General features: G+C 44.6%; 1 protein-coding gene across 4 annotated transcripts in view; it reads right to left on the bottom strand.

Moving 5' to 3' along the window:
- Window positions 1-10,672: 10,672 nt before the first annotated feature.
- The window catches only part of ANKRD66 (ankyrin repeat domain 66), a 41,182-nt gene continuing 38,157 nt past the window's right edge, over window positions 10,673-13,697 (bottom strand). For 3 of the 4 annotated variants that reach the window (XM_061626203.1, XM_061626202.1, XM_061626200.1), the window contains one exon: window positions 10,673-11,276. In XM_061626203.1, coding sequence (XP_061482187.1) covers window positions 11,111-11,276 — 166 coding nt within the window. In that variant the 3' untranslated portion in view covers window positions 10,673-11,110. The remainder of the gene's footprint in view (window positions 11,277-13,697) is intronic. The other variant, XM_061626201.1, reaches the window with a different exon arrangement.

The raw sequence follows: 13,697 nt of genomic DNA, 5'->3' as shown, positions 1-13,697 counted from the left end.
ATTTGCAGCTGTGTGTCTCCTAACTTTACTGCCGTAAATTGCTACATTTATGCTAACAGCAGCTCCCTATTCCTATGTGCACATCATTCTTACAAATCCCCTACTGATGTCAATTCAACAGAAAAAGTCAAGCCTTACAGAAGCACTGTGATGTCATACTGATGTAACTACTAACAACCCTTGAGTAATCCACAGACCACACTTCTTTCCCAGGGCGAGTGTTTTTTCTTTTTTCCTATCCTTATAGTTCATGTGGTCCTGACAGCAAATGCCATGGTTGTTAAAAACTATATGTTCATGTCAGAAGCAGGATAATCTAGTAGTCATGAGATTATTAGTTGTATTTTTATTGATGTAATTTCAAGTTTGAGAAATTTAATGGTGCTTTCTTTAAAACTTATGAGAGCTAGAACATTATTTCACAATGGATACTGAGATGCTTACATAATTTTATACTAAATATTCTGGACTGAGGAATTTCCCAATATTGTTAAATTTGTGATAATATAATGCAAATTGGCAAAATGGTGGTAGAAATAGTGGTCTGACCTGTAAGCTAACTCTGTGTTTTATGCTTTTTTGTTTAACGAGCCAGTGAGTGATTTCAAAGGAAAAGAAAACATATTGCCTAACATCTCGTGTATCTTCTAGGCTGAATATCTGCTAGGCTTTCTAAGGCAACTTAATTCTGCTCATGGCAAATCTATTTGTTTTAGCCATTGTTTCCCCGAATTTGCTGTGTTCAGTAGGTTAAAGCTGCCCAGAAGGGGCTCATTTCTTACAAATGCAGGTTCTCATACTCGGGGCTTCTCCACATGGGAGCATAATTTCATGCTAAAGATGCTGTTTTTACCTCTGTTTTCTGTTTGAACCGTCCACAGAAAAGGCTTAATGCCAGCTGCAAGCAAGGTGTTTTCTAGTCACACTTGAGGGGAAGCAATCAATCATGCAGTTTCCTAAAGACCACGCCCTCTAATTTAACATTTCCACTCCCTCTGGTTATCTTGCAACTGACCATGCTCAGTTTGTTCTACCAGTAAGTTTCATTTTTATAAACAACAACACAGAAGTGCAATTATTTGTATTTTCACTGGTACAATACAGATGAAATACTAATCTTTGTTTGTGCAGTGTTATGCTTTTGTGCACAAGCGGGGGGGGGGAGAAAATAAAGGCACCATTTGCAGCAACATAAAAATGCCAGCAGAACAGGACAGTGCAGCAAAAGTTTCTCTTCAGTCCACTGAAAATGAACTTAAAGATAGGAGGAGGAGGGAGTGGGCATGGAGAGGGAAACAATTGACACACCCACCTAAAAGCATCAGAGAAAAGCATCTGCAAGCCCTAGAGATATGGAGTGAAGACGTTTTTTCCTTCTCTTTTCATATTATCAGAGAATTGGGTTAGTACGGATTTACAGGGGGGAAACTGTATGATAGCTTCTATTTGCCAGTAACATCATTGTCATGCCCTTGGCCCCCTCAAGATAGAAGGGGTGCATGCTTCAGAACCAATTCCCCCACCTTGGGCAATTGATCAGGAACCCAATTCCCAATTTCCCCTTGCCAAGGCCGTGCAAATCAACATCAACCCTGCAAGGTAGAAGATAGGCTGCCACCACCCCTTCAACTGGTTCTACTCTGAGTCAGGGGGAACCCAGAGCCCAGATATAGGTAAACCAAAGATTCCTAAAGACAAGAGCCAAACAAGCACTCCTTGTCCAGAAGCCTCTGGTAAAGCCAAAATCAATCCCTTCTTCTTGGTAGGTATGGTCAGCGGTCAAGGTACTGGATTCAGAACCAAATTGGTCTCACACAATGAATACACAAGGTTAATAAGAAGTAGCTTTATTAAAAATATAAGTGCACATTTAATACACAGCAGTAAAACAATTCCTCGAAACCACACCCAACCAGGGGTTTAGGTATAACATAAGAGAGTTCAACACACAACAGAAAATAATAAACTAACTAGCCTATTCTACTTACTGAAGAGGTAGTTGTTGGTAAATCTCATCTCTCCTCAAAGAGATAACATCAGGATAGTCAGAAGCAGTGGAACCCCACATGGAAAACCACCCTTCCAGATGGAATCCAAGGAAACATTCAAAGAACGCCCAGGGGAACGTCCAGGGGAACAAAGGCTATGGGTCTCATCCCCTATACTTAAGGAAATAACCCCACAACGGTTCAGGATGAATCAGCCAATCAGGGGGCTTTCTGATGCAATCATATTCCCGAAGCTTCTTCACTTTTTCGCGCCTTGCAGGCTGTGACGTCCTTCCCTGGCTCTCCCTGTCAGGTTCCCACCTGCTTGTGGCTACTGCCTTTCCCTAGGCACCACCAGGGACACCGCCAGTCAGGATCGTCGTTTTTATGTTTTCTCCACTCCGCTCTAGCACAGATCTCACTAGATCCCACTGCTAGGCAACACCACCAGTCACGTCCTGTAACCAATACTCCCAGAGACTTTGCCTGAGTCTCTCTATAGCTGGTTTCTTTGTGAGTGAGTGCTTATGCTGTTCCCAACCTCCTTGTATCTGTCTCTATAAAGCATACAACTCTGGGTTGCTCTGGATTATTTCCCTTCACCGCTGCCACCATTAGATACTGCTTCTGTTCAGCCTTGGTAATTACCTTGCCCTCCCTTCTGGTATGTATATTCCCCAGACAAGGATCAGGCCTTTGGTAAACCAAATAAGTATTTATTCAATAATACCAGGAAATAGCAAGATTACTTAGGATTGTTTAACAAGTGTACGGTTTCATTTAGTGTCACTCTTTATGTTTCTGTTCATTTATATACTTTCTAAATATCAGCCAAATATAATCCAAACCTCCCTCAGAACTCTGCCAACCAACCCTCACCAAACGACCTCACTCCAACCAACTCAACTTCTCCCTTTCCCACACAACTCTCATCCTCACATTTATACCTTCAGCCAGCCAGCCACTCAGCCAATCATCATCCAGCATACTTCAGCTTCTAGCCCATGTACTCCCCCTTTCTCTCTCAGTCAATTACCATACATCACCTAATAGACCCGCACTTACCATATATACAGATGCTAACTTACAGGAACATTACAGTGCCCACCCCAAAATCTGCTCTGAGCCAGGACAAATCATACACCCCATGAAAGGGGAGGGTGTCCTCTATGAGATGCCACTGCATCCCGCCTGGCCCAGAGCTTCTGCTGGGTGCAGGGGAAGGATGAAGGCATCTATGCAGACAGAAAGGGTAGGGAATCTTCTTACTCTTACTCATTTCTCAGACCTCTTTCTGAAGTGAAGGGTCAAATCTGTAGTTTGGAGCAGCCACATTAAAAGGTAAGGGTGAGGCATTCCAGGCAGGGGGTTGCCAACCCTGCTTGGATATGGAAGTCTTTGCAGAGGATCCCTAGTCAAGCTTTACCAACAGCACAATCCAAACTATATCTACTAAGAAGTAAATCCTGTTGAGTTTTATGGGGGCTTTGTAACTTAGTATGTGTGTTTAGAATTGCAGCCTTCAGGGGCATCCATCTTTACTCCCGAATGCTCCCATCTAACATCTCCAAAACACTAGGTTCTTTTCTTCCTACAGTGGCCTTCTGGAGACTGGCCTGGCCTGGCCTGCCGAAAGCAAGTAGGCTAGATTAAATGTTCCAGTCAGATATTTTCTTTAATTGTACACTCCAAGCAACTGTGATTGATGCTTAATGTATCATGCTTAATGACATCCCTCAGGCCCACCCTGTGACATCACTCGTTCCCACCCCCATGACATCACTTGCACCCGCCCCTAAAATCTCAGGTTTTGGGATGCTTCTGACCTGGCAACCCTAGGCAAGAGGGAGGGAATAGGAGGGAGGAGAAGGGAGGGTGGATTTGATTGTTTGCATACTTTTTGAGTTCAATGGGATATATTTCTGTGCAATCATGTTTGAAAATGGAAATAGACTGCCTTCAAGTCAATCCTGACTTATGTTGACCCTATGAATAGGGTTTTCATGGTAAATGGTATTCAGAGGTGGTTTTACCATTGCCTTCCTCTGACGCTGAGAGACAGTGACTGGCCCAAGGTCGCCCAGTGAGCTTCATGGCTGTGTGGGGATTCAAACCCTGGTCTCCCAGGTCATAGTCCAACAATGACCTGGGGGAGGGGCAAGGAGGGGAAGTGGAGGGGGAGGAGATTGGGTGAGTGGATACTGGGCAGAAGGGAAGTCCCTTTCCTTTATTTATTTATTTATTTATTTATTATTTGATTTATATCCTGCCCTTCCTCCCAGCAGTAGCCCAGGGCGGCAAACAGAAATGATAAAAACATCATAAAAAGACATTAAAACAAAACAACGTTAAAAACATTTTTAAAAAAGCTTTAAAAACATCTTTTTTAAAAAAGGCTTAAAACATTATTAAACAAAACATATTAAAAGCAATTCTAACACAGACGCAGACTGGGATAGGTCTCAACCTAAAATGCTTGTTAAAAGAGGAAAAGTCTTGAAAAGGCGCCAAAAAGATAGCAGAGTCCAAAAGGAAAACATTGTAAACACTATCATTGCTTTTCAGCGTTTCCCCCACCTTTTTATTCTACAGCAGGCACATGTAGCCTCCCACCCAAATTTAAACCAAAGCTGTCCCTGGCCACATCCACACCAGACCTTTATTTCACTTTGGACAGTCATGGCTTCTCTCAAAGAATTCTGGGAAGTGTAGTTAGTGAAGGGTGCTGAGAGTTGCGAGGAGATGCCTTGTTCCCCTCACAGACATTCAATCAGAGTGGCTCACTGTTAAACCAGTCTGGCCACTGAAGCTCTCTCAGTGGAAAGGCAGTCTCCTCTCAGCACCCTTCACAAACTACACTTCTCAGGATTCTCTGAGGGAAGCCATGACTGTCTCAAGTGAAATCAAAGTCTGGTGTGGGTGTGGCCTCCTGATTAGCCAAGCCCAGCAGCTGTGAGGCTTTTAGAACACTGACAGTTGGTTCTTACTGAGCATGCCCGCGTTATCATAGGCTTCCAGCCAAAAATTCTTAAATTAATTAAAAATCAGCCAGGCATTTTTTTTAACTTTTAAACTGTAGAAGATGACGGTCAGAGTATGGGGCAAGGTCAGTATTAGGATTACAGGTACTCTGTGAACTTGGCTGATTTTTAATGAATTGCAACAGATTATGAGAACTTTCAGAGAAAAAAGTCCAAAAGGGCTCTGAGGTTTTTTCTCTCTTTTTAGACTTTGAACTCTCGATTCTCTCTGACTGTTCTGTGTATCGCCATGAAAATTGACAGGGTTGTTAAGCAAGCATTTCAGAGTTCAGTACTATACATTTTGTATGATTTTGTTTTGGAATGAGCTTATGGGAAGCATCAGAATGGCATGGGGGTATTTTCAATTTAACATTGCAGAATGTGAAAAATCCACGCTGGCTACTCTTGTGGCTGTATAATTCCTAATTCTCCTTGTACAGCGCACCGCAAACCAGTGGGACTCTCAAGTTTACCCTGTAGTAGGACAGGACAAAGCACAGGCCACTCCAAAACAAGTAGTTAGAAAGAAACAAAAGATAGAAGAGAGTATGAACAGGAAGGATACTCCAGTGGTTGTGGTCTGCAAGGTATGTGCCATGTTTGTTTTCTTGCCTGAGAACAACATGGCGTACACCTGCAACAAGTGCAAGCTCGTGGCACTGTTGGAAGAAAAAGTGAGAGGCCTGGAATGGCAGGCGGCCACACTGAGAACTATAAAAAGATGAAGAGTTCTTAGACAGAAAGCTGGAACAACAGCAGCAAAGAGAAGTGGAGGTGGAACAGCAACAGCATGTGGTAGCAGAAGAGGAAACTGCTTTGGGGAGGAATAACGAAGTGGAGGAAACTCTGTGGGAAAGGGTGAAAGTTAGGAGCAGAAGAGCTAGAAGACACCCTTCACCAGTGGAGCTATGGAACCACTTTCAACCACTCGAGTATGAGACTGGAGGACAGCCTGTGGTGGAAGAATTACAGGAGACCCCATGCGACAACGAGCAAGAGGCTGAAGCTCAATCAAGCAGGGCCAATGAAACCTCACCCCACAACAACAAGAAGAGAAGAGTACTAGTAGTGGGAGACTCCCTACTGCATGGGATCAAAACCCAAGTATGCCGAGAAGATCCGTGGACTCTCCAGGTATGCTTGTCTACCAGGAGGAGGGATTAGAGATGTGATGGAAGGGTTACCATCACTCATCAAGCCCACCAACAGGTATCCCTTTCTCCTCATCCATGTAGAAACAAATGATAATGCAAAACGGAGCTATGAAGAAATCACATCAGACTTTGAAGCTCTGGGAGGGAAACTCAAGGACTTTGGGGCCCAGATAGCTTTTTCATCCATCCTTCCAGTACTTAGAAGAGGAGTAGAAAGGGAAAGAGAAATACTCCATGTGAATGAACGGCTACGTAGGTGGTGCCGACATGAGAGATTTGGATTCTGGGACTACAGGCTATGCTTCCTGGAAGCTGGATTGCTGGCAAGTGATTGGTAGTATTTCACAAGGACTGGGAAGAATGTGTTTGGCTACAGCATGGAGAAGTTCATCAAGGCTTGTGCACAGTAATGGGAACAGAGAGATTGGTTGTAATAGGGACCAGTGACAGTACTCAGAAAAATGTAGTAAGGAAGCCAAGCCATAAATCACATGGTCTTTGATGCCTGTATACTAATGCGCAGAGCATGGGAAACAAGCAGGACGAACTTGAACTCTTAATACAGGAGGGCAATTATGACTTGAAAGGTATAACTGAAACTTGGTGGGATGACTCCCATGACTGGAATGACTGGAATATAACAACTGAAGGATATAACTTGTTCAAAAAGAACAGAAGGAATAAAAAGGGAGGTGGAGTCACGCTATATGTTAAAAATATATATCCCTGCACAGAAATACAGGAAGATGAGCTTGGTAGTTCCACCAAGAGTATATGGATTAAAATTAGTGGGGCAAGTAATAAAAAGAATGTGGTGCTTGGAGTCTATTACCGACCACCCAATCAAGGAGAAGTCGGGAATGTAACTTTTGAAAAGCAAATTGCCAATGTTTCGAGGAGGCATGATGTAGTAGCAATGAGGGATTTCAATTATCCCAATATCAGTCAACAGTGTGATGTGGCTGCAAAAAAGGCAAACGCTATATTAGGCTGCATTAACAGAAGTATAGTTTCCCCTCTATTCAGCACTGGTTAGGCCTCATCTGGAATATTGCGTCCAGTTCTGTTCTCCGCTCTTCAAGAAGGATGCAAACAAACTGGAACAGGTTCAGAGGAGGGCAACAAGGTTGGTCAGGGGACTAGAAACCAAGCCCTATGAGGAGAGACTGAAAGAACTAGGCATGTTTAGCCTGGAGAAGAGAAGACTGAGGGGAGATATGATAGCACTCTTCAAGTACATGAAAGGTTGTCACACAGAGGAGGGCCGGGATCTCTTCTCAATCATCCCAGAGTGCAGGACACGGAATAATGGGCTCAAGTTGCAGGAAGCCAGATTTCGACTGGACATCACGAAAAAATTCCTAACTGCTAGAGCCATACGACAATGGAACCAATTACCTAGAGAGGTAGTGGGCTCTCTGACACTGGAGACATTCAAGAGGCAGCTGGACAGCCATTTGTCGGGAATGCTTTGATTTGGATTCCTACATTGAGCAGGGGATTGGACTTGATGGCCTTATAGGCCCCTTCGAACTCTACTATTCTATGATTCTATGTTAGTCACTACAGCTAAATTGTACCTCCTCCTCAGTACAGTTAACCACTACATATGGGCAAGTGGGGAGGCGGGAGGGTGAGCAAGTGGGCAGGATGGGGGGGTGGAGGAGTGGGTGGGGGGCAGGAAGGCAGGTGAGTGAGCAAGGTGGGAGCAGAGTGGGAGGGTGAGTGAGCAAGCAAGCAGGCAGGTGGGGGAGTGTGAGGGCATGTGAGTGAGTGAGCAGGTGGGTGGACAGGCAGGCGGAGGGGCAGGCAGATGAGCAAGCGGGTGAGTGAGTGAGCAAGCGAGTGGGTAGGGGTGGGGCAGGAGGGTGAGTGGGCAGGCGCGGAGGTGGGAAGGCAAGTGAGTGAGCGGGCAGGCAGGGGACGAGCAGGCGGGCCAGTGAGTGAGTAAGCAGGGAGGAGTGGGCGGGCGAGTGAATGAGCAGGCGGGGAATGAATGAGCAAGGAAGTGGGCTGGGGCGGGCCAGTGAGCGAGCAGGCGGGTGGGCAATTCCTCCCTGCTATCCGTGCAGGGACCCTGCCGCAGATTGCAGAAGGAGAGGGTTACTTCCCCACCCTAATGAGGGGCCCTTCAGGGGCCTCTGTTGGCCAGCCAGGGCATGACCTAGCTGCCCTTTGGCGCCTGCTCTGCAACCTAGACTCTTCACTAATTTACTATAGTGACTGTGTTAGAAAGGCCTCATAACAACAGATGCCTTCTGACGAGCAGGCAGACCAAGGGGAGGGACCTTTTTGCCATACCTATACTTTTGGTTTAGGATTGGCTGAGTGGTGCAGGGAGCTGATTCACCAGAGAATAGGAGCTTAACAGAAATGTTTGCAGAGTTTCTCTGAATTAAAATGTAAGTATAAAACCTGTGTGGAAGAAGAAAGAGTGTGTGGCTTTGAGATTTGGAAAACGAGGGTTAAAAATTGCTTCACATTCCCATTTGGAGGGCTGTTCCCCAGTCACCCAAATGGACCAGCCTCCACTGCCTGCTGACATAATTTTTACTGTGAATTCATGCCACAATAAGTGTACATTACTCAGACGTACGCAATCACTGAATTCCATGGGGATTGCTCCCTGCTAAGCATTGTTGCACACCACTCCAATATCCGAGTAGTGAGAGATCTCCAGGGGTCTCTGTGCTTCTGGGTCACTCTCAACCCCTTGTAGTGGCTGGTTAGGCAGGACTCTCACCTCCTTGCATGGGGCCTCCCTTTTCTCTTAAAAGGTGCTTCCAAAAATCTCCCCCATTTGTTGCCAGCACTCCTGGCATTTCTGTTGCCTTTGCTGCTGGACCTCCTGATAGTCTCTCTCTGCCTTTGCTGCTGGTCTTCCTGGCGCCAGTTTCATCTGCTCTAGGAGTGCTGCTAGTTTCCCCTCCCTTTTTGACTCAGGCACACCTTGCTTCTGGAATTCTTCCAGGAAACTCAGTCCCACTGTCAACACCAGTGTTGCACGCCACCCCAATCTTTGAGTGGTGTAAAACTTCCAGGGGTTTTTAAATGTCTATGAACTTGAAAATATTTGCAGCTAAACTAATTCAAACTGTGATTTCAATGTTAATTTAATAGTAGCAGAAAATTAAGAAATTAAGAAGATTAATACAAGTCTCTCTTTTCAGCTGTGTAAAACATAAGGGGTAGGTTTTTGTTAATTACAGTGGCTGGAAATTATATTCCGGGAGCAAATGGAACCCTACCAACCATCAGGTTTCCTAAAGAGTTAATTATTCCAACCATGTTTCCCATCTCATTTTTAAATTGTTGTTATCCACTGTACGCAATGCAAATCTGAACATATGACACCATGCCTGCAAAAAGAATGCTCTCCATATTTACATTTTTCAGAAACCAGGTGCTTCACTATGTGTTTATTTAATAGGTTAGTCTTCCCTGGGTGAGGCTAAAACCCCACTGGCAGTTCATCCAGCTTCCATATTCTGAGGGTGTTGGGCAATGCCAATCTGAGCTCCAACATGTGTAACTATGCTCTCAAAGAACGCAATGAGGGATGAAAGGGATTTTGGGTCTCAGCACCCGCCTTAAGGGATACAGATTCCTTCCTGTTTGGGGGCCAGAGCTCTTTCCCATCACTTCAGCTGTATTCAACTGCCCACTCCTGGGCCTAGGATAGGTAATCTCTCCTACCTGTCACTCCTTATAGTAATAGGGTCCTTCAATCTCTTTAAAGTTATGAATGGGTTAGGATATTAATGATTAATGCTGCCACGCACCCAGTAATTTGTAATGCTATTCTTCTCTTTTCTCTCAATAAAAGAAAGCTTTGCTTTAGTCTGGTTTGGACCTGCATGTTTTGGGTATACATGCACCATTTTGGCACACTTCAGGGCAAAGCGCTTGTTTTATCCCTGGCAAAAGATCCTCCTCCTTTCAAGGAGGTGTGTTTCATGGGACATGTGGGTGGCAAGTTCATACACTCAGGTTCCCAAGAGCATGTGTTGTAACATGATGCATCTTTATAAAGGAAGGAACATGGTTTTTTCCCTCCACCCCCCTATCCCCCTCAGTACACTTCCAGGCTTCAACCAATCTGGCACGATTATTGAGTGTTTAGATGCATGCATAAATCCCAATTGTATTCAAGTGTGCTTATTCCCAGGTTAGTGTGTACAAGGGGCCCTCCCACCATGAACTCTCCTCTGCCCCTTCCTCACAAGAAATCCTAGGGGGTAAATCGTGTACCCACTTACATAGGAATAAGTCCCATTAAACATAAGAGACTTTCTTCTCTGAGTAGACATCTATACCATGGGGTTTTTTAACATGTACGCACACTTACTGTGTAGTGGAATGTACAGAAAATAACTTATAAGGAGAATCAGATGGAGATTACAAGGAGACAGAAGCCATTAGCTAAGTACGGGGAAGGAGGAAACAGCAGCTCTTTAGGACCCAAGGGATTCTTTGTGTCCACTTATCAATCACAGAGACTGAAAGCTTATTTTTCTTGAATAAAATACAAGTTTATTGTATTGCCACCCTGGGCTTTTCAGAAGGAAGGGCAGAATATAAATTCAAGAAATAAAACAATCTTAGAAGGTTGCATATTCTTAGAAACAGATGCAGCTGTGATGGGTGGCAGAGGGTGTGGCTGTGACTATCATGAAGGGGCCTTACACTTCTAAATTTGCCACTACACCACTGTAGCACACTCTCCATCTTCCCAAGATTCAAATATACCTTATTGGCTATAGTTTATTGGCCCTCATCCAATCCACTACTGTATTCTCAGACTCATAATTCAGATGTTATGGAGAAATAGAGCAGCAGTGGCAGCATGTATTGTGTGGATAGCCAGTGGGATGCTTTACCCCTGGGTTACAACAGCTGGGATCCAACTATAGAGTTGTGCTCATTACTTACTCAAGGAATATTATCACCATCTTTTCCCACATAATTTTTTGTAGGTTTCTATTGTAGTGTCGTTTTTATTTTTCCCCAAAAGTTCTTCCTTTTTGAGATCCCAGTCTTCATCCTCCACATCCAGCTGAGTTCCCTTTAATTTTGCTATCTGGCAATACTCTCTGCATGCTACTTCTGCCCTAGATGAAAGGGAAAGGGAAAGGGAAAAGAGGGTTATCACCACAAAATTCAGCAAGATTTCTTAAGGCACCTGGAATTGATATGGCATATTTATTTGATAAAATAGAATATTTTTAGTGTGCTCGTTGGTCCTTTTCAAATAGTAACTTAAACTGTCTATTTTTGTTATTTTTGTTTAAATTGTTGGGAGTTGATCACCAACATATGTTACAAGTGCCCTAAACTGGGGGTGGGGGGGATAGACAGCAAAGCATTCTATTCTTCCCTCTGCTAATTCATCCTCTAAAGTATTTATTGTTTTTGCAGGCTTTGCTCCTCCCCTTCCTCCCTTCATTTTCTGTCTTTGTTCTCAGTTTGTTAGTAATGGCTCCCAGAGTGCGGGCTGCATGGCTGCTTCAGCATGTATAACTTTACCTCTTTGTAGTAATAAACCTTATGTTTCTTTATTCTTTCAACTGGCAATTATTTCTGCACTCTGCTGCAACACACACACACACACATACACACACACACACACAAAGAAACCCCTGTAACATAAATCATAGTGATGATTACCAAACCCCAGTTCACAGTAAGAAAATAATTAATGCCTGGATTTCCTTATAAAATTGTGATCCTGAATAAGCTTTTCTAATCAGGCCATAATGAATTATTGAATATGCCTTTGTACTGTTTTCCTCACACATGCATGAAATATAGAATAATGAATTGTGCAACCTGGTTTTTTTCCGACTTATGGTGACCCTATGAATAGGGTTGTCATTGTACTTTACCATTGCCTTTCTCTGAGGCTGAGAGGCAGCGACTGGCCCAAGGTCACCCAGTGAGCTTCATGGCTGTGTGGAGAGTCAAACCCTGGTCTCCCAGGTCGTAGTCCAACACAATAACCACTACGCCACACTGGCTCTCATTTCCCCCCCAAAATACTTCCAATTATCTCTTTTCCTTTCCTTTTCCCAAGGTAGCATTCAGCACGTCATGGACCCTTCCAATCTTCATTTTTCTCTGATCTGCTTCCATGGAGGTACATACAAAAGTGGATGCCACTTTCAGTAGTCTAAGGCCCATCACATATTTTACGCAACTCAAATTCACGAGCATGGATAACTGCAGTATTGGCAAAACTGAACTGTGCTAATTGTCTTAGGAAGAGGAATTCTGTGCTTACATTTGCACCAGGTTGCAGACATGCTGCTGCTACAACAGTGGAACAGCAACTGCATAGAGGGGAGTGTAGAAACAACAACAAAAATGGCAGGAAAATAACAAATCATATACAACAGATATTGAATCTATGCTACAGCCACCAATCAGTGACAGAGCCAGCAACAACAGCCACATGATGACATGTGAAGAGTGATGTGGTGATCCGGGCACCCCCAGCATCATTATGCACACACAAAGCTACAGCATCACCACTCTAGCAACCTTCATGGGGTTGGGAAGCTGGAAACAGGAGTTCAAGCTCCACCAGGGGAAAGGGAAATGTTCTCCACCTGTGTTGTTCATGTCAAGGAAAAAATAGTACTGTCAGACTCAAGTGGGAGGGAGACAAAACAGCTGCAGAGACAGGTGTGCTGGAAAGTGCCTGCCAAGGGCTAGTTTAGGAGGACATATTTGATGCGGGCTGCCAGCAGAAAAGGAGGGAAAGGCTCAGACTTCAAGGCTGCTGGGTGGGCATAAACACCCTCTCTCTCTTTTTGTGAGACAGCTACTGTGTGTGAGTGAGAGACCCCCCCCGAGAAACTGGAAAGCTAACATTGCAATAACGGTAAGGAAGAGCAGTGGGGCTTGGTTAGAAGCCTCTGAAGGAAACAGAGACTGTAACTGGAGAGATTGCAGGAGAATGGAGAAGATAAATGTGAGGTTTTCTGGGGGGTGAAGGGGCACTTCTCAGGGAAAACCCCATGATGAAAAGCCACTGCCGTCTCTGAAGGGAACATGCTAGATTCTGAGGGTTCAGCTTGTAAATTTATAACATCAGGGACAAAGAAAGGGAACTCCCAGGACTCAAACCCACACCAGTGGTGTCACTGAAGAGCTCCCTAACAGCAGTAGAAAAAAAGCCAACCCCAGCCTCAGGATCTAACCTTATTGCCCGGAACACAGAGGGGATGTGGGAGGAACCCTGGTGTGCCCCCCCGACTTATGTTTTACAAATGCTGGAAATCCATGGTTCAAATCCAAGGCACTAGATGGGAGGGAGGGATTAACAGGTACACCTGAGTCAATCAGGAAGCCTGTTGTTTTGGACTAACAGCTGGCCCATCCATGGGCCAACCAGCCCAGAGTCAACTCCCTCCCTTGTCAGGGGAATCCACAAGACCTACCTCTTGCCTGATTGGCCAGTCCTGCTAGATAGAATCTCATCAGGACTCCTTGCTCCTCTTGCATCAGTTGTGCCTCATACACCTTGGCGG

Source organism: Rhineura floridana, chromosome 4 (assembly GCF_030035675.1).
Source record: "Rhineura floridana isolate rRhiFlo1 chromosome 4, rRhiFlo1.hap2, whole genome shotgun sequence".
In the NCBI taxonomy this organism is placed as follows: Eukaryota; Metazoa; Chordata; class Lepidosauria; order Squamata; family Rhineuridae; genus Rhineura; species Rhineura floridana.
Note: the sequence above shows the minus strand (reverse complement) of the source record. Positions and strands in the feature narration are given on the sequence as shown.